The sequence below is a fragment of the Clinocottus analis genome, unplaced genomic scaffold, assembly GCF_023055335.1.
Source record: "Clinocottus analis isolate CAN_PGR_092001 unplaced genomic scaffold, fCliAna1.0.p SCAF_19, whole genome shotgun sequence".
Lineage (NCBI taxonomy): Eukaryota > Metazoa > Chordata > Actinopteri > Perciformes > Cottidae > Clinocottus > Clinocottus analis.
The window spans coordinates 1,265,094-1,289,130 of NW_027175920.1; the positions used below are offsets into that span (position 1 = coordinate 1,265,094).

General features: G+C 43.7%; 3 protein-coding genes across 5 annotated transcripts; 1 reads left to right on the forward strand and 2 right to left on the reverse strand.

The window, feature by feature from the left end:
• Window positions 1–691: 691 nt before the first annotated feature.
• On the reverse strand, window positions 692–6,992 carry tmem106a (transmembrane protein 106A). Its single transcript, XM_068583337.1, has 8 exons — window positions 6,872–6,992; window positions 5,599–5,776; window positions 5,197–5,260; window positions 4,435–4,588; window positions 3,243–3,383; window positions 3,110–3,153; window positions 2,963–3,016; window positions 692–1,931 (listed from the first exon to the last, which is right to left on the reverse strand). Exons 2-8 carry the CDS (start codon window positions 5,744–5,746, stop codon window positions 1,823–1,825), a joined length of 714 nt encoding a protein of 237 aa, XP_068439438.1. The 5' UTR covers window positions 5,747–5,776; window positions 6,872–6,992; the 3' UTR covers window positions 692–1,822.
• Window positions 6,993–7,776: 784 nt separating this feature from the next.
• On the reverse strand, window positions 7,777–19,466 carry nbr1a (NBR1 autophagy cargo receptor a). Of its 3 annotated transcripts, none has more exons than XM_068583032.1 (22): window positions 19,267–19,466; window positions 18,800–18,862; window positions 18,231–18,249; window positions 17,991–18,013; window positions 17,634–17,816; window positions 16,761–16,838; window positions 16,449–16,672; window positions 15,847–15,966; window positions 15,223–15,537; window positions 14,652–14,811; window positions 14,039–14,299; window positions 12,912–13,010; window positions 12,730–12,805; window positions 12,519–12,629; window positions 12,212–12,391; window positions 11,966–12,115; window positions 11,572–11,717; window positions 10,888–11,417; window positions 10,688–10,773; window positions 10,370–10,457; window positions 10,138–10,237; window positions 7,777–9,296 (listed from the first exon to the last, which is right to left on the reverse strand). In XM_068583032.1, the coding sequence occupies exons 1-22, from the start codon at window positions 19,366–19,368 to the stop codon at window positions 9,108–9,110; spliced, it is 3,303 nt and encodes a 1,100-aa protein (XP_068439133.1). In that variant the 5' UTR covers window positions 19,369–19,466; the 3' UTR covers window positions 7,777–9,107. The 3 variants fall into 3 exon arrangements, with proteins under 3 accessions (XP_068439133.1, XP_068439135.1, XP_068439134.1); XM_068583033.1 differs by having other exon boundaries at window positions 9,161–9,296; window positions 10,138–10,229; XM_068583034.1 differs by lacking the exon at window positions 15,223–15,537.
• A 91-nt stretch (window positions 19,467–19,557) lies between these two features.
• Window positions 19,558–23,113, forward strand: psme3 (proteasome activator subunit 3). The gene is made up of 10 exons (XM_068583207.1): window positions 19,558–19,695; window positions 20,396–20,428; window positions 20,537–20,599; window positions 20,849–20,953; window positions 21,051–21,099; window positions 21,402–21,520; window positions 21,752–21,888; window positions 22,054–22,108; window positions 22,197–22,283; window positions 22,430–23,113. Exons 1-10 carry the CDS (start codon window positions 19,654–19,656, stop codon window positions 22,508–22,510), a joined length of 771 nt encoding a protein of 256 aa, XP_068439308.1. The 5' UTR covers window positions 19,558–19,653; the 3' UTR covers window positions 22,511–23,113.
• Window positions 23,114–24,037: the final 924 nt, after the last annotated feature.

Genomic DNA, 24,037 nt, shown 5'->3' on the forward strand with positions numbered 1-24,037 from the left:
TACAATGAGATATTCCTTTATTAGTCCCACAGTGGGGACATTTATAAATGTAATCTATATCAATGCATGATTTATAACATCTACAATACAATTATTTTGCATTTTAGATTTTAGAGCAGTGCTGTAAAAAGTACGTTTTCAACAGTAAATTATCCTGAGAATCAATTAAAGTACTAATTGTTATTGGATTTCTGGACATGACATATCACAACTGTATATATACTGTTTATTATATATATATGTTTGACAACACTTGCCTCTGAATATATTAAAATATGTTTGTAAATGTATTTCTCTGTGGATGTATACTTTTATGTGTGCAGATATTACCTTCTTGTATGCTTTTTTTAAACAATACGACTACTTTCTTTAGAGATAATCATGTATTTTGCCTCAATAAGACCAGTATGCGTGACAGTTGAGTGCATCATATGTGTGTAATAAAAAGCGTTGGCTCCACCCTGTGTCCACTTTCAGGAAGTGGAGCTAAATGTGAGTCTTCTTGTCGATTATTATTGTTTTCTTTCTTCCGTATTTGATAGAAAAAAGGCAATAAATAAACTGTATTTTCTATCCGAGTTGCTAACTTGCCTTCTATGAACATGCAGATCACATTTAAATCTGATTAAAGCGCAACGTCTCCGCTCAACGAGGATCCATTTGGTCCAAAATATGCAGATGAAAACATTCATTTACATTCAGAACATGAAGTGCCATCGTTTAATAAAGTGCAAGCGACTCAGACGACATCATCAGAGATCAACACGAAAAGAAACGTACACATCTTTGAATGAACGTACACAGCCGTCCCTTTTCACTAATAGCAGAACATTCTGCTTGTGCCACACATGTATCTGTTATACAGATTTTAAAAAAAAGGCAGATCGCAATCAAATTAAAGAAATAAGTGCACTTGAAAAATCAATGTAATCATAACATTGTGACGGTCTTAAATGATCAAACAACATACAGGATGAGATCATTTCTTCAGTGTTTTTATCTACACTGTGTTGCTCAAGTACAATATTAAACGCAGGACTTTTTCACAGTATTTCTACACTGTTGTATCGGCTGTTTTTTCTTAAGAGTACATCTGTTGCCTCCGCATGGCTCTCAACATGGAGTCAGCGGCTAGCGACAGTGCTAACAGAGCGAACGCCATCTTTATGTGTGCGTTACGCCACCTTCTGCGTCGTGATTGGCTCGTATGCACACGAGACGTTTAAAAGCAACAATGTAGCTCCGCCCCTAAAGCGAGGCCGAACTTTACGGTCTATTTAACTCTAAATGGGTCCATAAATTACTAAACGAACATCATAAAAACGAGCGATTGGGGCCGTAAACTCATGTTTACGATGTTAACCGAGGGGATAAATCAAGAGAAGTAGACTTTTTACAACCGGAGGAGATGCCTCTTAATCACCAGGAGCAGGAATGCAGCTTCTGCATCGGCTTCTTTTAGCCGGGTACGACTTGTGTGATTTGTTGGAGGGAATTTTGTGTGTCTGCTATTGTCATGTAAGTATTCTAGTTACGCACGTGGTTATAGAAGAGCCTCACATGCACTAAAGTGCAAAGAAAGAAAGCGACTTCATTCGCTGCTCAGGTCGACGTTTCCTCTGCTGTATCTTCACAAAGACGATAGTATAGCGCGATGCTACATGCTACGCTAACGCTCTGAATCCTTTTTATATATAGAACGTGTAAGTAAAGGCACGAAACACTGGAAGTCACATACAGACGAAGAACCAGAATATTCATTATTTCACACACTCCCACGTCCGTGTTTGTCATTCGGCTTCGGTCATGTGACAGGATGAGGTCATGTGACAGGATGAGGGATGGTGGAGTTGGTGCCGCAGTCGATGTACTCGAAGGTGTCCAGAGAAACCTGCTCCATGTGGGAGAGGTACGAAATGTTCATCGTCATTCTGGGGAGGAAAGAAGAAGACATTATTTCAGAGAGAAAGAGAGAGAGAGAAAGAGAGAGAGAGGGAGAGCGAGAGAGATCTCTGATCTTCATGATGTTTCAAAGCAGCACTAATCAATATTTCTTGGATGGATAAAATGACTTTACAAAGTGTTTTAGTGTTTTTTAGCGCTTTGTTTTCATCAGTATATCAAAAGTTCTCAAGAGTTGGACCAAAGTAGAGCTAAAAATGGCCGACTTACAACTTTATAAAGGTGATAATATGTCTTCAGTGTGCTCTGCTGCCCCCATGTGGCCAAAACATACATAAATGCAGTTTCAAGTCAAAGTTCAGTGAATCTTTTATTTATATATAAAAAACACCTATTTTTATACTGTCCCTAACAATCCTGTCTTTTCTTTACCTTTATGTTTCCAACTTTTTTGTCATTTTTCCTAATTGGTTAATGTATTTATGTATAAGTACTTTGTAAGCGATGCAAAAAAAAGTAGTCAAATTCTATATTTCAGTATAGTATTTTGTATAAAACTAAACGTTACTCCAAAAAATATATACTGTGCTTATATCTAATAAATGTTGTATTGTTGCTTGTTTGCAGCTATCCAAATATAATATATTATATTTTAATATCACATTTTCGTGCCCATAGACGTTCGTAAGCTTACGTTTTATATACATATAATACTAGAAAGTACCTGATGTTACCACTTTTACTTATTGTGACTGCATATTAGCAGTGAGTCGGCCTCACAAGAGCTTTGAGGTCATTAATCTCGAGTTAAATCCAACGAAATGGGAGGAAACTGAAATATTTAAAGAGAAAACCCCCCAAAAAAGCCAAAGTCGGTGTAATTTCTGGTTAATAAAAGCCACTTATTTACAAGTGAACTCTCCAAACAGAACCAAACCTTCGCGTTTCTCCGGTTTTATCTCAAAGAAACGCTTCAGATGTAAAGATTCAAACCCTTTTTCCTCAGAGATAAACTGTCTTTAACACCAGCGTGGGTGTGAGACGCAGACGAGACACTCACTGCAGCTCCAGGAACAACGTGTGGATGTGGATGGAGCTGGACTTGCAGTAAACGCTGAAAGAGACGAAAGCAGCAGATGTGTGAACATGAACGACAACAACGACGGACGCGGCGTTGCGTCATTTCCACACAATGAAGCCGACTCACTTGAGGCCTTTATCGACGATGGGCAGGTCGATTTCAATGGTGTACTGCAAAAGAGCGACGGGTTATGGATTCGTCACGCGATCAAAAACACGTTTCATGTATGTTTTGGAGGCGACTTCATCCTGACGCTCACCGATTTCTGCGAGCGCGACTGGATGGCGGTCATGTTGGTGATCTTGGTGGTGCCCGTCACCACTTTGGAGACCAGCCCCTGGACGCTGAACTCCACGATCTGAACCGGGACGAAGTTCTCGTTGGAGATGTTGACGAGGTTCTGGAGGGGGAGGAAAAAACGCAGCGCACGCGGCTCGTCAGGTGCAAACCAAACGCACCTTTTTCCATCGTTAAAACGCCTCCAGGGGAGAACTTTGTCCTTCACGTGAAGCACAGCAGCTGTTTTACAGGCTGTCATGTGAACGCACTTCAGACACACAGTAAAAATGTGATGGCTGAGGAAGTTTAGAGAGAAGCACACAGATATATATATATATATATATGTACATCTATAGCTGTACATATTGCACTTTATACTGTGTTTGTGCAATACTGTCATCGCATTCTTGTGAATGCCTTTGTTATATTTTGTGCCTTATTTTTTTTTACCTTTTATTGTAATTTGGTTTGTAGGAGGACAGTAAAATCACTTTGTTATATGTGCACATGACATTGAAGCAGCTGGAGCTAGCAGTTGATTAGCATAGCGTAGCAGCTAGCCTGGCTTTGTCAAAGGGGTAACAAAGTCTGCCTAGCAACACATTCAAATAAACATAATAATTCAGTACAAAAACTCAAGTTTAAAAATGTGGACAAGCCCCCGCTTCAAGTTAAGCTAAGTTAAGCTAACTATCAATCTTCTCATCAAACTCTTGACAAGAAAGCATGAGCACATACTTCTCTTTTTTTCCACATATCTATCTAAAAACAAAAAGGATAACCTCATATTTACAATGAAAGAGCAGTTAACTACAGAGAAAATGTGTTTATTTAGCTTTCTAGTCCGATTTAGACCGTTAGCGTTCTTGTTTTAACTGTTTGGCGGGCGCTAAAGTGATTAGCTTGATGCTTTTTAGTCATATATATATATATATATATATATATATATATATATATATATATATATATATATATATATATATATATATATAAAGGCAAGACTTTAGTCTAGTTAAGGAAGCCCCTTTACTTTTGCCTTTTCAGGGCAGAATACTGTACTAACTTCCTGTTCCAAAGACAGAAAAACAACCCCTGCACACGCTAACACTTCCTCTGCAAAGTGACTTTCGACACACCGAAGAGGGAACGCGGCTTCACTTCTCGCGACTTACGGTGACCTTCATGTCAACGGTGTCCTCGCCGAAGTAAACCATGACCGACTGCACGGACACCGGCGACAGCGTGACGCTCCGGGGGAAGAGGAAGAAGAGGATGAGGCTGCAGAGGAAGAGGCACACGGCCATGGAGACGCACACGTACAGCTTCCTGCAACGAGATGCAAACACGCATAAATCATGTATTATGTTAAATATCTTGACAGGAAATACCTTGTTAATGTTGTTTACTGTGAAGGAAGTCTTTATAAGTAACGTGGTTTATGTTTTTGGTACAAAACTATGACTTATTATAGAAAAAAACACATTATATGCAGCAGAGTAAGATCTCTCAGGTGTGTTTTGTTCATGTCTTTAATTGATTATAATAATAAAGCAGGAAATTGTGCACCTGTACACTGTTAAAAACTAATATAATAATGTATAGTAACTGCTGGTTGAATGTCTTTAGATGCAAATATGTAAAAAATGTAAGAACAAAAAAGTACATTTTCAAAAATGTCGTTCAAGTCTTTAATTGATTATAATAAAAAAGCATTTTATAATTAAAAACTAATATAAAATGTATAGAAATGTTCCATTTCTTTGTTAAGTACGATGCAAATGTGTTAAAAAAGTACTTTTTTCAAACATATTGCATTTCCTAGTCGGACGTGCATGTTGATATCTTCATTTACTTTTGAGCAATGCTGCTGTAATCCTGTAATTTCCCACACTGAGGGACTAATAAAGGATTATTTTATGTCATGCATCACTTACGTGCGTCTGGGCTTCAGCCTCACGTCATTACATGGGATCACAGCCACCAGCTGGTCCTCATGGCCTGCCGGTGCACAAAACAAACATTTTTTGGGTCTTTTTTTAATCCCTCATTTATTTTCTTTTGCGTTTTTATGAATCATATATTGTCATATTGTAAATGTGTAATGATGCAATAGGTCAGGGGAAACTTGTGGGCTGGGATTTTATTTAAAATGAATCGCAAATAGTATTTTCTAAACCAGAATATGAAAGTGGAACGCTTTGTGGCGAGACGGAGGCAGCTGTGACTTTCTCTTCATCTCAGTTCCTCGATTGTTATCTGGAGCACGAGGATCTGAGCTCGCTGCCTTTTGTTATTTAAAAAAAATGCTTAAAAATGCTTAAAAAGATGGTTGGAACCTCGGGGGATTCGCCCGGTGCCTCGACAGGTGGGGCAGGTGTCCCCCGACGCGTGTCCGCTCGTGGCGCCGTACGGAGGGAAGTGCTTCAGCGTTTTCACGCTCTCCATCCCGTCGGTCTCGCCGCTGGTTGACGCCGGCGGCGCCATGACGCTTTTATCCAAAAGGAAACGTCCCGTCTGTGGAGGGAAAACGAGAGAAACGGTGAAGTGCAACGATACAGACGCTTCTGGAGTCGCTTGTGTTGACTGATAATGAAGAATTCCTAACAAACGTTGTGCTAATAAATAAATAAATAAGAGGAGAGGACGACACGACACGACCACACACTTCTAGCTTTGACCTGAAGTAGACAGAACGTATCGACAACAACCTTTTAAACGGCCAATAAAAGCTCATTATTGCGTAAAAAAACACCTTCAGCGACATTATTTTATGACGGCAGTATTACACGGTTTTACTGCGTGATGGTAGAAGTACACGAGTCCTTAAATGAAGTAAAAGTAGAATATCAAAAAGGTAAAAGTTTAAAAGTGCTGATTTTAAAATGTTAATTTACAGAAAAATGTGCAATTGAAATCTTATGTTATGTATTTCTTTTGAATCTATAAAGAAGTACATGAAAGAGCATTTTTAGCAGTTGGATACTACATTTTAATAGTTTTTTTTAATATTATGATCGTATACAATATGATGCATTATTATTTAATATATGCTAACAGCTTATAAAATAGTTAAAAACCAGCTGCACCTTAACAAACTACAACAATACAAAGCTGCTTTTTAATAACACAGTAATAATAATCCAATAATATAATATATTGTTGTGTAATATCAATTTGTGACGCAGGACTTTTACCTGTGACGCAGTATTTTATGACGCAATATTGTATAAAGCAGTATTGAATAAAGCAGTATTGAATAAAGCAGTATTTTATAAAGCAGTGTAGTATAAAGCAGTATTGTGTAAAGCAGTATTGTGTAAAGCAGTATTGTGTAAAGCAGTATTGTGTAAAGGTGTGTAAGTTGTGTACAGCATCTGTTTGGTGATCTGAATCAAATGAGTTTCACTTTGAATAAAAAGTGAGACGCAGATTGTAAAGATTTCTCGTCTTTGTACCTGAAGTTTTGTCCACATGTCAACACAATATTTCTCTAAAAAGAGGAAGACATCTCTACGTCTGGGGTTTGTTTGTCGACTTGAAACATGACTCACACAAACAAACAAACAAACAAACAAACAAACAAATGCGACACAACGCAGCAGAACTTACCTCACAACACACGATGTGCCCGGAGAGAGAAACTGAACTAATCTCCTGTTAATCTGAGGACTGAAACTAAATTACAGCTGAAACACGCTCGAGCCTCTGAAGGAGCGTTTCCTGCTTCTGAGGCTCGCTGACGGACTGCAGGTCACGTGCTGCTGGTCACGTGCTGCTGGTCACGTGACCCGCGCTTTCCTTTTCCTGTGGAACTCACTGTATGGAGGACAAACAACGACTCAAATATCAATACATAATGGATCAATAAGTTTATATCAATAATACATGGAAAAATAAATATGTATCAATACATACATGGATATTTACGTTTATATCAATAATACATGGATAAATAAGTTTATGTCAATACATACATGAATAAATAAGTGGAGGACACAATAAATATGTGGATAAAAAAGTTTATATTAATATATACATGGATAAATAAGTATAAGAATCAATACATGTGTATAAAAAGGTAAAGATATATATATATAGATATATATATAAACATATCTAGATATAAATATTCTCTCTCTCTCTCTCTCTCTCTCTCTCTCTCTCTCTCTCTCTCTCTCTCTCTCTCTCTCTCTCTCTCTCTCTCTCTCTCTCTCTCTCTCTCTCTCTCTCTCTCTCTCTCTCTCTCTCTCTCTCTCTCTCTCTCTCTCTCTCTCTCTCTCTCTCTCTCTCTCTCTCTCTCTCTCTCTCTCTCTCTCTCTCTCTCTCTCTCTCTCTCGGCGTAGGCAGGTACAGGACCAGCATGCACCTGGGTACGACTATGACTTTGTCCTCTTGACACGAAGTGCACATAAAGACACGCGGTGTGCAAAGTGTGTAAAGTGTGTAGTGGAAAGTGTGTATCGTGCGGCATTGACCTACATTCACACGTTTGTCATTAACAGACGAGACGAGTGAGATGTGCAAATAGTTTATTGGCGGATTGACAGTAGAAGGGAATTTTAATGTATACACACACACACACGCACACACACATTCTGTGACAGAGGAATAATTTGACAAGCATAGTAAGATATATTCAGAATTATTCTCTCAAGCATGACTCACGACCAACAAAAGAAGAAGAAATGGTCACAAATAATCCTCGACCACACACACACACGCACACGCACACGCACACACACGGGGGAACTCAAATCTGCACACTCACACCACAAAATGTCAAAATCACCACGTGTACATTTCCGTTAAACTAATGACAATAAATGCATTGAGATAAAAACACACCGGGTGTCACTGAGCGAGAGGAATGTGTCGTTAGTGAGAGACATCGCGGCGTGACGACTGTTTCAGTTGGATGAGGACAAGATGCAGGAAGCGGAGAGGAGGAAGAGGAGGAGGAGGAAGAGGAGGAGGGGGAGCGGACATTTTTTTCTACCGTGACTGTGCTAAGACCACGAGAACACGACTCACCTCTAAAGCCTCTACCTGTCATGCAGGTGTCTCCTAAAAAGCGGTAGATGAAGAAAAAAAACATCTCCCGAGATCCGCTCGGGGCGTTTGTTTTCCTTGTTGTTGTTGTTGTTGTTGTTGTATACATTCCACATGTCAACGTCTAAAAGAACAGTACTCCGATACAGAAAAGAGATTGCATTGTTTAGGCAGATTTCACTACGATAAAATCGAGAAGAAAAAAAAAAAGAAGGTATTTTTTAAATATTCGTCGTACTCGCGGCGTCGGCAGCGATCCGTCCCCAACATTTCTACTTTTCATGACATTCAACAATATTAATATTTCATCGCTTCTACTGAGAAGAATCCAGCCAGATTATCTTTTTAAATGTATTTTTCAGCGCTGAAGGGAGGAGGAAGCAGCCACGACACGAACACCACGATGAAGAGCTGATTTACACACGTTGAAGTCACTCCTGCTCCTTTCAACCAGCGCTCAGGGTTCCCCCGCGGCCCCCTGGGTAATTTCTTTTACATGTTTGTGTGCGCTATTAAGTTGGTCGATGTCGAAGCTAAAAGGCGGGAGAAGCCGTTCATCATTATTATTATTATTATTATTATTATTGTTACGCTTGGTCCGAATAAACAAAGCCGCCCTTTGGTAAATCACTCCGCTGCACCGATTACAAATCATCTTCTTTACACTTCAAAATAAAGCGAAACGCTGGGAACAAGGTGAGAGATACGCAGGTTATACTCTAAATATTCTCTTTACATTATGTTCAAACCCTGTTGCAGCCTTTTTTGTATTTTTTTGTATCCTTCCTCCTCCTCCTCAGTGCTGGATGTTGACGGCTCGGCTCTGGCCGTCCTCGGCCATCTGCACCAGCTCGTTGACGGTGTGCAGCAGGCTGTAGCCGTGCTTCCTCAGCAGCTGCTGGTTGAGCCGCTGGTCTCTGAAGCCCATCTCCAGCAGCATCGCCATCAGGGACGGGTCCTGCCGGGTGGCCGGGTCGATGCCTCGCTGCAGGGGGAGGGGGAACAGAAGAGGATGAGATGATGTGTGTGTGTGTGTGTGTGTTGTCTGCATGTTCACCACGTCTTTGCATGTGGATTCAATCCTGCAGCTCTTCCCCAAAATCCTCAAAAACCGGAACAACGCTCGCCAGTTTCATCACGCGTTACATTTAATAAAATATGCATGACGTAATTTCACTTTTCCTCAGCCTCAAAGCTAACTTTGTATTAGCTTTAAAGGAGCTAGTTGTCTAGCTAGCTGCACGGCCGAGTGGCTAAGGACAAGAAAACACCATCGAACACGTCGTTATGCAGATATTAAATACATTTTCAACCATATTGCATGAAATATATCTGAAGCTTTTTTTCTTTCTTTCGTTCAGTTGCAATCTGGCAGTCGGGAAAAACACATTATCTCATTTTTATCTCGTTTTTTTGCACCTCCACTCGCTCCTTTCAGCTCCTTTTTCAGCTCAAGCAACATCTTCCACATCACATATAGAAATTAGATCTATTGCTAATGTAAAAATATAGATTTTCCAGCTTTAAATATGATCAGAATGTACTTATTCTTGTTTTTATTGCTGCAAAGATTATTGCATAATTTTGGGGAAACTCATGAGATCCTGGAAATGTGACTCCTCACGCATGTTTGGTAATATTTTTGGACGACTCTGCAAAGTGCAAAATGAACAATTTTAATACAAATTATAGCGATAAACTAAATAAATCGGTATAAAAACGACATAGAAAAGTACAAACAACAGACGTTTTTATGTTGTTCTGATGATGCAAACTCTTCTTCTGCAGAAACACTCTGCAGGAAAGAGCGTCTGTGAGCGTCGTACCTGAATGGAGCAGTTTGGTCCCGTGAAGAGAGCTTTATAAGCGGACGCCGCCACAGAGAGGGCCCCCTTGACGAGTCCCTCTGTGATGCCTCCTTGGCCCCTTGTGTAAAGACAGGGATGTGGTTATTATGGGCGACATGACCGCTGATCAAACAGGTACGAGTTACTGGATGGGGTCGCTGCGTGATGGTGAAACACACAAAAGAAGGAAAGGAAAGTTGTGGTCGTGCACCTGGGCTGCAGAGCGTTGCCGGGTCTGGGGTTGTACGTCTCGAAGGCACTGGATGCTGAGCCGGCTGATCTGGACAGACCAGATGATACTGCAGAGTCAAGGGGAAGAAAAGAAGGAAACAACACACACACGCACAGACAGACACGCACATTAGAGGAGGAACAGAGCCTTCTGCTGAAGCAACAAACCCCGCAAAGCGTGCGTGTTATCACACTTCCTGTCTCCCAACAAAATGTGTTTCCTTTTCTGTAAAAAACCATCGAGACAACGCACAACACGCTGCTGCTTCTATCCAGAGACCTAAAGAGGGAAACTCACCGTTCAGGTGGACCCTCGGCTGGTGCGGCTCGTACGGATCACAGGCCGGAGGACTCGGGTCCTCGGCCAGGTACAGTGCCTCAGACCTGCACACACACACACACACAAATAACACACATTTAAACCTGTTGCAACCAGAACATGTGTGTATCTTTGATGCATGCGTGTTCCTGCAGGTTCCTGGATCATCTGGATCTCACCTGGGTGAGTAGAGGGCCGGCGGGGCCGCCAGGAGGTCGGGCAGCACCGGCGGTGGCGGCGGCGGTGGCGGCGGCACCACTTCGGGCGTGAGCGTGACGGCGTCCAGCGTCTGGGAGGCGCACAGCATCTGGTTCACGCTGCTGTGGCTCGGCGGGACGGCTGGAGGCCACGCGGTGGCGGCGGCGGGCGCGGCGTCCTCGCCGTCCACCGCCTCCTGCTGCCTCTCTCTCGCCGTGGCCACCTCGGAGTCTGACTCCTCCTCTTCTTCTTCTTCTTCTTCCTCCTCCTCGTCCTCATCGTCCTCCTCATCCTCCTCCTCCTCTTCCTCCTGCTGCTGCTGCTCCTCTACTTCTTCCTCCTCCTCTTCCTCCTCTTGCTGCTCTACATCCTGGTCTGCGGCGGCGGCGTCGGGCTGCGACATGGCGGAGCTGTACATGGACTCGCCCAGAGGCCGGCTGGTGTCGAAGCAGTCCGGCAGCACGATGATGTAATCGTCGCAGGAGGAGACCGAGGAGGTCTGGCTGCTGACCTGAGACGCGGGAGGAGAAGATGGCGGCACGTCATCACAGGAGGAAGAAATGCACCGACAACTTAGCGTCCGTCAGAAGCAACGTTCCTCTGCGGCATCGACACAACGTGAGGTCCAGTTCCTACGTTAAGCGTTTAAAGGTTGAGATCCTCACCTCCTCCCAGTCTTCTCCTTTGGCTCCAGCCTCCTCTTTCTCCTCGTGGACGTCCTTCGTGTTCTGCACGTCCTCCAGGACCTCGGCCTCCTCGTCGGGATGTGAGCTGATCTGCAGGTTTTCATTCGCTGGCTCAAGCAGAAGAACTGAAGGAGGAGGAGAAATTAAAAATAATTAGAAGCATCTAATACTTAAAGCTTCTAAAAAGACATTTAAGTGACAATTGGACGGGATGATGAGGGTTTTAGAGACATCCGCTCCATGTTTCTGCACTCTGACTGCTAGCATGAATGTTTTAAGACGAGTTAAATCAAGCCGAAGGTCTTTAACAGAAAAGACAAGAACAAACTAGATCAAATTGGAGCGTAATATGATCCTGAAGTGTTCCTCTGACCTGTCCTCGTCTCCTCTTCCTGTGCGGCCGGAGATGAGCTTTCAAGTCCGACGGCGCAGATCTCCTCCTCTTCCTCTTCTTCTCGCATCGTCTTCGTCTTCTCGACCTCGACGACTCTCTCCAAGCAGAAGCTGGTCCCCCGGGAGACGACTGGCAAGAACAAACAAACAACAAAAAGCTAAATTAAAAACAAAGTCGGAGCGCCTCATGATGCCGCAGACTGAATACGCCGCATGTGAGGGTCACCCTGTGGTCTGTGGCCGCCGTGCTGGACCCGGCGGGGGGGTCTGTGGTCCGGGGCCTCCTCCAGGGTGAGGGATCGGATCACCGTCTCGCAGAGGAACTGGGCCCCGCTGATCTCCTCCTCCCGGTCCTCCTCCTGGCTCAAGGGCTCCGGCAGCTCCCTCTGAGGCCTCAGCTTGACTCCTGGACCAGATGTCGAAAAAAAAGAAGAATTTTCACAGATTTTTTCAAGACTAGGAGCATCGATCTGCTGCAGAACCAACTGATCAATTCCAAAAACACACACACTGTACTCTCCAGCCGGTCTTACCAAAAAGCTTCCTGACCCCCGTGACCTCCGCTTCCTCTTTAATCTGTGACAGGAGGGCGTTCTCCAGCACAGGTGCATCATGGGGCAGAGGGGATATGCAGGGAGTCAAATCTACAAAAGCAGCCAGACACACAACGCAGTTTATAACACAATTTTTGCATGCAGAAATCTATTTTCCCCCCAACAAATGAAAGCGTCATTCACTGCTCACCTTCAGGTGTGTTGTTGGGAACCTTCTCCAACTCCTGCACAATATTTATATCCAGCAACTCAAACGACAGCAGATCCTAAAACGACAGAAGAAGAGGCGGCGAGTGTGAGCGCCGTTCTACCGACGGCAAACGCAAAAGCAGGCCGAGTGGCCGAGTCTACGTGTGGCAGGTGCGTGTGCACCTGTGCGGTCAGCAGGTCGACCGAGGGGAAGTAGTAGTCCTCCTGGTTCAGGTCTGCAGGGCCGCCGTCCTGAGGCCTTACGGCCTGCTCCTCCTCCTTCTGGAGCACACACAAGAACGGCATCATGAGAATCACTATGGCCCTTTAAGGGGACGCCGGCCCTTTAAGGGTACACTGCTCCTTTAAGGGTACACCGGCCCTTTAAGGATACGCCGGCCCTTTATGGGTAGGACAAACCTTTAAGGATACGTCGGCCCTTTAAGAGTAGGCCGGCCCTTTATGGGTACGCTGGCCCTTTAAGGGCACGTCCTTTATTACTCCACACAGACCTTCTTAAACTGCCATATTCACATTGACACATAATTTAATATTTAGATAGCATTCGTGGCTCAAGAGGTACTTTCATCCCTCTGTCTTTTCTATTTTAAATCAGTAAATGTTTTGCAAAAATGTGTTAAATAAAACATTATTTAGAAGAAAAAAAAGAAGTAAAATATATACGCAACATTGTGAAAGTAAAAGTATAAAAGTTTCATGAAAGGGAAGAGCTCAAGTAAAGTAGTACATACCTTCAACTTGTGTATAAATGAGTACTCATGAGTACTTTCCACTACGAATAAAACACTTCAGCTGCAATGAAACTTAACTCTCTGACCGCGTTGCACAAAGTATAAAAGAGTGGATTTATATTTGGACTGCTGCAACCGGCAACCGACTCTTTTGCGTTGTTTTTTTTTAGTTAGTTTAATCCAAACAAACCTCTTTTTTTCTCCCACCAGTAGCTACATATACACGTTAAAATGTATTTCCCTCTGACTTGTAGAAGAGCAAAAGTATAAAGTAGCATGAAAAGTACCTCAGATATTGTACATCACTTGAGAGGAAACATCTACAAGCTGCAAAATAGACGCGCGTGGCAACGGTTGACGGCAACGGTTGCCGGCCCTTTTAGGGGCACGCCGGCCCTTTTAGTATACGCCGGCCCTTTAACGTCACGCCGGCCCTTTAAGGGCACGCCCTTTTTTACTCTGGGACCACACAGACCGCTTTATATACGTCAACAGTTGCCGTCAACGGTTGCCACTCTCACAGGTGAGGGAGGGGTTGTCGTTGGGTGTCAGACTTGCCGGTCGTTTGCTCTGAAGCCCGAGAGCGCCGCCGCCGCCGCCGCGGGCGTCGCCGGGGTCGACCACGATGCTGCACCAGACGCGCGGGCCGAACTGACAGCCGCAGTGCGCCAGCCGCCAGTGGGAGGTGTACGTCCCCTCCGTGACGGGCGCCACAAAGGCCACGCTGACCACGCCCACTTGTCCCGGCAGCAGCAGGGGCACCGGCACCTCCCGCCTCTCCTCGGACGCCAGGTCGAGGTTCCCCCACATGAACACTAGCTGGGTGCACGCACACACACACACACACAGAAAACACACACACAAAAATAGGAATACACATGCGAAGAAAGAAAAATAAATTACACGAGACAAGAGCATGCAGCCAAAGTAATAATACCTCACACACACACACACACACACACACATATTGACAAAGACATACACACTTCAACACAGATTCAACTGCATTGGTCGTGTTAGGCTGCGGTGAGACATCTTTAGCTGGTGTTAGAGGACAGGAAGTAAGGCAATGAGCTGAGTGGAGACTCAAAGTGGAAGTGAAGCAGGGGATGGGGTGGGGGGGAGCAAAGAGAGAGTGGAGCTGATCCTCTCGGCGGGTGGGAGCAGGTACCTTGGTCTCTGAGGTCCAGCTGATAGTGCCCGAGTTCCTCATCTTCCAGTATTTGATGAACTTGGTGTCGGGCTCCAGACGGGTGCCGTCCGGCAGATTTTCATCCAGAAACAAGGCGGCCATTGTGGGAACCAAGGACGTGTGCGAGACCCCGGGACCCCTAGTTTCAAGTGTACAGAGCATTGTTGAAAATAGCCCTGGTTTCTTATAACACCCATCTCTTTTTGTTCTCTACGAATCAAAAAAGCAGGAACCCCAGATTTTTTTTTTTTTTTTGCAGGTCAAAAGCAATTTTTTTTTTCTTAGAAAATCTATGAAGCAGCAGCAGCAGTTTTCACATTGAGGTAGTTCCAACATTTTTTTTTTCCACCACCCCAGAGCAGAGCCAGCGACACACTCATACAGACTAGATTACAAAGATGGCATATTTTTCTTTTTTTCTTGGAGGAAGAAAAAAAAAAAAAAAAAAAAAACTTTAAAAAAAAAAAAAAAAAAAAACTTTATTGCATCCATGCTGGGTTTTCGAGGTACCCAGCACTGTCGGACGACCCTTCCGAGGTGGCGCGCTTACTCTGGACTGGAGGCCTGGGGGTCGGGGACCGGGGCAGGGGCGGGACCTGAGGCTGTTTCTGAGGCGGCGGCGGCGACGACGACGGCGTTGGTGGCGGCGTTGGTGGGGGGCGGGGCCGGGACCTGCGTGGACGCGGACGCCATGTTTGTCAGGTTGGCTCTGCCGGAGGTAGAGGGCCCGCTGCTCCACGGCAGCCTCTTCTCCAGTCTCAGTTTCTTCTTGATTTCCTTGACTTCAGCTCTGAGCTGCCTCCTTTCAGCTTTGAGGCGCTGTCGCTCGGCCTTGCGCACTGTCCTGTCTCCTCGCCTCGGGAACCTGGTTTGAAATGTCATCAGGAACACCTATTTGTTGACTATCAAATGTTTATTTTTTTTAATCCAAGAAACAAAAAAAAAAAAAGAAAAAAAGAAAAAAAAACACATACACGCTCATATAATTCACTGTTACAGTAGTCTAGCTGCTTGTGCGTCTATTCTAATTTACGTTTTTCTCCAATTTTTAATGCAGAAGAAGTGATGGCAAAAGAGCGGCTAGCACAAAATGTCTTATAGTTTCAAGAAGTGGGACGATTGATCCTCGGTTCTTGGAGGCGGGAGGAGGGAGGAGGGAGGGGGCGGGGTTTACCTCAACTCTCCCGACATTCCATGCTCGGGGATGGAGAGAGGGGTCTTGGTTCTCACGAGGTTGTGGCTGGGGTCGTGGCTGTGTCTGCACATCTCACACAGGATGCAGGACGGGCACACACTGGTGGGGAGGGAGGGAGGAGGACACGACAACAACACACATTGATGATGTGGACTCTCATAAAAGATGCTCAAAGAACACAGGACACGCAAGAAAGACGTGTGTCATCCCCTGTTTTATGGTCTGTTCGACCCTAAATGGACAATTATTTACTAAATGAACATCACGCTGTGTTGAAGAAGACTTTAAACTAGAGATTGAGACAAAAACTCATGTTTACAATGTTTACTGAGAGAAGTAGTCATTTATATAGACTTCTATACAACTAGAGGAGTCGCCCCCTGGTGGTCAGGAGAGAGAATACAGCTTCAACACATGAAACATAGACTTCTATACAACCAGAGGAGTCGCCCCCTGGTGGTCAGGAGTGAGAATGCAGCTTTAACACATGAAGCATAGTCTTCTATACAACTAGAGGAGTCGCCCCCTGGTGGTCAGGAGAGAGAATGCAGCTTAAAGACGCATTGATCAGGTGTTCCTACCTGCACTTGTACGCCCCTGCCGAGGTGAGTTTGTTGCAGCTGCTGCAGTTCGGTGTGTAGCCGAGGGAGCCGGTCACAATGGAGGGGCCGGGCCGGGGCCCCACGGGGCCGACGATCGCCCCGATGACCTCGAGGGGCCCGTCGGCCGACTTGTGGGTGCAACACTGGCCAGAGAAGTCATTGCACATCCTCTCGACCACCTCCTTCACCACCTCATCTTTAAACTGTGGAAACAAGAGTTGGTGTTGGACGTGAGCGTTTTATAGTGATTGTGCAGCAAACTACAAAAAAAGAAACATGTTAAAATCGTACCTTCTCCATGTATGATCTGAACCACATGGGAGGTGGCTCGTCCTCTGGCTTGTTCCCCTTGTTGTCCTTTACTGTGACCTGCAGCAAGACACATCAGGCTCGCATCAAACACGTGTTTAATTATCTTTAACCAACAACACAAACTGACCATAATACAGTGTATATATTGCCAGATGAATATGTCGGCTATGACAGACTGGGATCAGACCCTAAAAAGGGAAGGTTCACCTCCAAAAATACATATTGTGTCCTTATAAATCTAAAGCTGTTATGCAATTTGGGTGGTTTTGGTGTGAGTTGCCTAGTTTTGTTAAATGTGGTGCTCAAAGTGTCAAAATTATCTATTAAAAAAACTGTAAAGCTTTCCAGAAATCATCACCCGATCACTAAAAATAACCCACAGACTTTGTGTCGTGAGCACTTTTCCGTTGGGACTATTTTCTTTCAACCAAAATAAACCCGCCATCCGCATCACCGTGCAGACGACGACGAGAGGCTCGTGACAGCGCGAGATATAAAACATTCAACGGCGTTAAAATTTGATAGCTCAGGGAGCGAATATAGACGCTTCCTCCTGCGCGCTGATGCGGTTGACGGGTGTAGTTCGGCAGAATGAAAATAGTTCCTACTTATACAGCTAAAAAACGGACATTGTTGCTCATCTGTTGGCCACAAAACCATCCAGTTTGATGAATAGCAACACGGGTAAGAAGGTGAGACAAGTAGCTTTGGGGTGAACTTTCAGTTTAAAGATTTTTAAGATCAGATTTATTCCAGAAGTGGCAGAAATTTAAATCTACGGCGGCTCATCAATGCTAAAAAGTCTCTGCACACGTGAGAGGATAGAAGAGGAGAATCTGCTCGGTCTCTTACAGCTTCTCTCTCCGGGGTGACCTGTGTGCCCTTGTCCACCGTCTTCACCCGGGATGGGTAAGGAGGCGCCGGCCGCAGGTCTCCCTTCAGCTCCTTCACCTCCGTCTTCAGCGGGCCTCCGCAGGCCTGGCCTTTCATCTTGTACACGTTCATGTGCAACTGGTTGCCCTGCTTCTCGGCGCTCTGTGCGGGGAGAACAAACATCACATACACAACACAATGTACATGCTGTCTACATCATGGATGAGCTATTTTCTTTGAGGTTGACTGATGTTATTAAGGTTTAACGGTTCCCATATTCTCGTGTAGTGACGTTAAGCTTCACGTTTCCACAGATATCCAGCAGTGTCCCAGTACCTTGATGGCTTCTTCATATTCATCTGAAAGGAAAGCAAAGCAACAGTAAGTTGCTCAGTGAGTATTATTGTTCATCAGTAATAAAAAGTGGTTTTGCTCATTGTCTTTTTGCTGCTACAACAGTGGAATTTACTTATTTAGCGACCAGTTTGAAAGCTTTTTCTCACTTTTTTTGTGTGCTTATATTCTAAAATACGTCATGAAGTGAAAATAATCCAACAAAAAAGTGTTTTTTCTCACCTTGACTGTTTATACAAATCTGAAACAGAAGAGTGAATGAGATCAGAGTGAGTCAATGAAGCAAAACATCATTATAAATTCACAATGATGTCAAAACCAGTGACGGACGAAGATCTTTTACTAAAGTAAAAATAGCAACAGTGGAGAAAAACATGTTTCTTCATTGTGTGCCATTCTGAATGATATTAGATTATAATTAGTGGTGAAATAAAGATGGCTGCCTATAATAAAGCCAGCTTTTAATGAGGAAGGAGTGCAGCTGCAGGGCAGCTACTGGAGCGCCTTTATTTTAATTAAGAGCACTCATTACCTCACCTTTAGACATGAACTTATTAAGAAATGGCTTTAATTTAAGCAAACCAAACATTTAATCATGAGTAATCATACTACCACATCCCTGCATTGTTTTACATAAAGTATATAAAATGAAAAATTGTAGACACAATGTACTTGTTGTTCCCATTCCACCATTGGCTGGCACATACACACACACACACACACGCACACACACACGCACACACACACACACACACACACACACACACACACACACACACACACACACACACCTCTTCATTGTCCTCATCGAAGTATTTCACTTGAAAGTGGTTGATCCCGAAAGACGCTTTGATCTGAAACACAAAAAGACGATCATACAATAAATACAAATTTTTGAAAACGTGAACTTTTTTTATGTGTGTGTGTGTGTGTGCGTCCCCGCCTCACACGTGACAGGAAAACATCAATAATGGGCACGTTGAGCAACACCTCTCCAGTTTCTAGCTAAACGCGTCACAGCGAGCTGAGCCCTCGCGCTTCCTATTCCTCGAAGTTAGCTTACAAAATTAAAATAAGGATCCCCACTCGTGTATATTATTTGGTCGCGACTGTACCGACTGTCCTTCAGAGGCAGGTGGTGGTGGGAAAGGAGGTGGGGGTGTCTATTGTTTACGTGTCGTAGGCCACGTCCGGGCCTGCGTTTCTACCCAAACTGCGCCAGCGTTTAGCCAGCGAGCGCGGCTAGCAAGCAGCTCACCCAGGCTTCCACGGACTCCCACTCCAGTTTGTCCAGATCCTGAGCCAGAAACCTCTTCACGTTGCCCCGGAAGTTCACTTTAATCGTAACGGGCAGCCCCATGTCGGCCGTTAATCGAGCGGGTACCGGCTATCATTTGTGGCGACGCCGGCCTGTTTGATCCCCTGTTGCCCTCGACTGTCTTTTCTTGTTTACATCGTCAGCTGCGTCGAGAAAAATACGATGACGTTTCCGCGCATGCGCAGTCACCGGTCGTCGTTGTTCCCGCCCCTCTTTCATTCTGTCGCGCGTCGACGACGTCATCTTTAAGCTCACGAAGTGTGGCTGACAGGTAAAATAAGCCACACTGTTGGGACAATCGTTTCTTCGCCTATTTGAGCCCATAAGATGTCTTCACTTCTCAAGGTGGACAATGCAATTAAAATCAAGGTAATGTTTGGGTTTTTTAGAAAACACCGGGATGACGTTGGACAACGCGTGGCTGCCGTTTCTCCTGCTAGCGTGTTAGCCACGTTTTTGTGTTGAACTCCGGTGTAACGGTTCAAAAAGCGACCCTGTTAACTGGCGACTTTCAGCCCAACAAGTCCGCTGTTGTCGTATTTCGGACACACCATCTCACATACAACATATACATCATATACATATTAAACAGCCACGTGTTCTCTATTTTCAACAGCGGTCGAAACTACGACAACAACGGCCGAAAGTCGCTAGTTAACGGGGTCGCTGTGTTAACCGTTACACCGGCTACTAGCATCGAGCTAACGACGGTCAGCCGGCTTCGTTTCCCCGCGTGTTACAACGCAGCTGTCACGCCTCCCGGCAGGTGCAGCGCCCCGGTAACGTTTAGCTTCGTGTCTGTGTAACGGGACCTTCACGTTACGGCGTGTTTTGTAAAAATAGCAGTGATATGTGAGGAGTTTATGACTCCTAAAAAGGGCCTGAGCTACCAAGTTAGCCTTCTCATACCTGCGTCATGTTGTGATGATACAGCTGTTCACATGTATTCTAGCTGCATTTATAGAGTCCTAATATACCAATATCAAATAATCAACAAAAAAAAAACATCTCTGGCTCTTCTCATGGCATAATTATAATAACGTTGAACTCTTATCTTTTGTGTTTGCAGGTCGATGCTTTTAGGGAACGTATTACATCAGAAGTAAGTATCTGTTAACACCTCAAACCAAATATATAGTGATTACTGTTCTCACACGGCTATTTAAAACTGTTTGGTTTTCAAGCCACTAAACGTTTTCATTTCTTTCAGGCAGAAGATTTAGTCGCAAGTTTCTTCCCCAAAAAGTTGCTGGAGCTTGATCACTTCTTAAGGGTCAGTGACGCTTTCTTTCAAGTAAATAAACAATGTACAGTCTTACATCTTTGTTTGAGTATTGTTTGATCACTCGTGTAGTTTTATACACTATATATCACAATAAAATTAGCTTATTGGAGATTTAACGACAGAAGACGAGGAGTGTTCAGTACATCTAATAACATCCTCAAGGCGTGGAGCATAATTTGCAAAGTAAAAAAGTTGAGCTTGTGTCCCTGATGTGTTTTTTTTTTTTTTTTTTTTCAGGATCCAATCATAAACATCGCTGATCTGAAGGAGATCCACTCGGAGATAAACCTGACGGTGCCGGACCCCGTGTTGCTCCCAAACCTGCATGACGGACGAGTAGCGGTGAGACCCCATTAGAGAGCTGACTTGACTCCTCAATGCTTACAGTAACACATGTGTGTAGAGCAGAGGTGAGCCGGATATCTATCTTGTATTACAGCAAAATGACAAAAAGAGAAAGCTCGAGGATGGAGACGGGCAGGACAAGGGTGAGTAAACGGGTGTTGATTGAGTGAAATAGACTTAAAGTGAAGGAACCTTTTGATAATACACATTATTTTCTGGCTGAATGGACACAATTTGGAGTATATTTCAGGTTAAATTGAGCGGGGTCCTTTTATAATAGTTCATACACAACAACACCGCGTGTCCACGACGCACTACTGGACAATACTTCCCGTAGATCCTCAGAGCTCACAGTCGACCCTGAAATCCTCAGAAATCCACCTGCACAGAGACCTTTCCTCTTGTTTTAGATCTTAATTATTTCACCCTCTCTTTCCTCCTTCAGTGACGGGCACCAAGGTCTTCGTCATGCCCGGTGGGATGCTGAAGAGCAACGGAAGCCTCGTTGATCTCATCGAGAAGGTCAAGCCAGAGATCCGGACTCTCATAGAGAAATGCAACACGGTGCGTAACGAGAAGCTTCTCGGTGACGTCGGCTTACTTTGAGTGCATCTGGAAAAGTGTAAAATAAGCGTAGGACTAATGAAGATGCATTTAAGGAACGAAGGAAAAACGGTTCAGAAAGCTTGAATGTATGAAGCTCCATCATGTGTGCTGAGCAATCCTTTCCAGACGGTTAAATACAAAATGTGGCATTTTCTTTTATTTCCTTTTCTTTTCTCGGTTCCTTTGCAGGTCAAAATGTGGGTTCAGCTGCTGATCCCCAGGATAGAAGATGGCAACAACTTCGGCGTGTCAATCCAGGAGGAGACGGTAGCCGAACTGAGGACCGTTGAAGGAGAAGCGGCGTCTTACCTCGACCAGATATCAAGGTTTGTTTTCACAGTGTTATACGTATTAAAGTTCCAGGCATGATGTGACGCTACGGGAGTGTTTCGGCTTTTTATGAATCAATATCCGATGATTGAAATGAAGATCGTTTTAACAAGTTTAGCTGCCGGAGCCCAAACTTTGTTCTTTCTTTCTTTTCCTTCCAGATACTACATCACGAGAGCAAAGCTGGTTTCTAAAATAGCTAAATATCCACACGTGGTAAGTGACAATGATTTGAAAAGAATTAAGTAAAAGTAGAAAAAACTTTAGACAACAAAAGACTTTCTAACATGTTTTCCTCCATCAGGAGGACTATCGACGCACAGTAACCGAGATCGATGAGAAGGAATACATCAGCCTGAAGATAATAGTTTCTGAGCTCAGAAATCAATACGTAAGTTATGAGATCTATCTATCAAAAGAAATGTGTGGTTGCATGTGTTTTTTTTATTTTTTTGTGTGTATATGTATATATTTTAACTTAGTTTTTTGAGGTGTATTTTCCTCGTGATCACGATGTATTTGTATCTTTCCGTGAAGGTAACATTACACGACATGATCCTGAAGAACATTGAGAAGATCAAGAGGCCTCGAAGCAGTAACACAGAAGCGTTGTACTGATGTTGCTCCGCCCGCCTCCTCCCCCTCTTCCTTCTCCTCTTCCTCCGCCTCCTCCTCCTCTTCCTCCTCCGCCTGCCTCCTCACCTGTTGCGCAACAGCAGCCCTGTTCCTCTGGACTACGACTAGACATTCACCTCCATAAAGTACAATCAACACAACCCGGTACAGAACCATAGCTCCCATAGTTTGGACACAACACATGTTTTTCTTTTAAATGTTAAATATTTTTCTTGTTTTAAAAAAAAAAAAAAAAAAAAAACCCTTTGAAGGAAAATGAGACGAGTCGTAGACGTTTTCTTTTTTAATTAAACATTTTGTCCTGATATCTTTTGTGAAATTGTTTCATTTATATCAATAAGCCGCAGGGTTTGTTTCGTTCCCTCTTGCCTGAATGTTTTCTTTAATCTCGCATTAGTCTCCTTCACCTGGAGGAGCTTCTACTTTCCTCTCAGAACGTTTATTCATGACGCCATGTCGACGTTGCATCTGAAGACGGAGCAGCTTTTAGATCTACAGGCTTATTAGTTTTCAGTGAAAATTCATAAGTCACCAAAGCATCTCTTGTGTTGAGGCGTTCATTCTACCTAATAAAACTTTTTTTTTTGATAAAAGAAGTATTTCTGGCCTTTATGTGTTTGCACAAATGAGCTTTTTGGATATTAGATGCAAGTTGACGGCTTTTTAATGCAAACGTCAAGATAATTTGCACATTCATGGAGGTTTGTGTTCACTAGTGGAGAACGTTGTGTCTCCTCTCCACCTGCAGGTGTCACTCTGTGTTGTTTATGACGTACACAACGACACACACAACTACACACACACCGACCGAGCCGCCAAGTCACTCGCACGTGTCCGATTGATTTTTCTTTGTATTGTGTGCAGTTAGTCCTGCACTCAATACACCTCGGCGTACAAATAAGAACAAATAAAGATGTTAATCCCAAGAAAATCCAATTAAAATAACATGAATTGACTGTTAAAGCAGGTAGATCTTTAACTTTCATGTGACTTTGGTAATTAAACTTTTACTCTACATGTTGGAGCCGAAAAGAACGACCTGCAGAAGTCTGCGTGTTAGCAAATATTTGCATGATATATCTTAAAAAGAAGCTAGACTAGAACCTCTATCAAAAAATAGTAAAGAAAAAAGCTCTTTACAAACTCACTTCTGATCCATTTTTCCCACTTTGTGACGTTACAAAACGTATGTTTTCTTGCAAGAAGAGGCACTCCAGATTGTATACAGCACAGAGTTTTAAAGACGGGTACAAAGGACTCATCAGCAGACGAACAGATACAAACATGCATCCTAACATATAAACATAAGTACTTCATCACACATTTACATTATGAAGAGGATGCAACATAAGAATCATGAGAACATAACATTTCCTCAGAGTGAGGTCCAAACTTTCTCCTTTAATACCTACGCTGACTTTAAAGTATTTTTAAATCTATTTGGGAGAACACGGACGTGCTTCACAGCTCTGACACACTTCCTCACACTGAGGTCGACGTTTCTGAGAA

Bases quoted from the DNA above. Each gene is read 5' to 3' on its own strand.
- tmem106a (XM_068583337.1), bottom strand. From the start codon at position 5,746: ATGGCGCCGCCGGCGTCAACCAGCGGCGAGACCGACGGGATGGAGAGC. The intron at 3,017-3,109 runs GTGAGTCGGCTT...CGTCTCTTTCAG, and splicing joins ATCGTCGATAAAGGCCTCAA to CGTTTACTGCAAGTCCAGCT. The intron at 1,932-2,962 runs GTGAGTGTCTCG...TTTCCTCCCCAG, and splicing joins ACGTTGTTCCTGGAGCTGCA to AATGACGATGAACATTTCGT.
- nbr1a (XM_068583032.1), bottom strand. From the start codon at position 19,368: ATGGGGCTGCCCGTTACGATTAAAGTGAACTTCCGGGGCAACGTGAAG. The intron at 14,300-14,651 runs GTACCTGCTCCC...GCGTGCACCCAG, and splicing joins GCTGGACCTCAGAGACCAAG to CTAGTGTTCATGTGGGGGAA. The intron at 13,011-14,038 runs GCAAGTCTGACA...TGTGTGCTCCAG, and splicing joins GGCTTCAGAGCAAACGACCG to AAGGAGGAGGAGCAGGCCGT.
- psme3 (XM_068583207.1), top strand. From the start codon at position 19,654: ATGTCTTCACTTCTCAAGGTGGACAATGCAATTAAAATCAAG. The intron at 20,429-20,536 runs GTAAGTATCTGT...CATTTCTTTCAG, and splicing joins GGGAACGTATTACATCAGAA to GCAGAAGATTTAGTCGCAAG. The intron at 21,100-21,401 runs GTGAGTAAACGG...TTCCTCCTTCAG, and splicing joins TGGAGACGGGCAGGACAAGG to TGACGGGCACCAAGGTCTTC.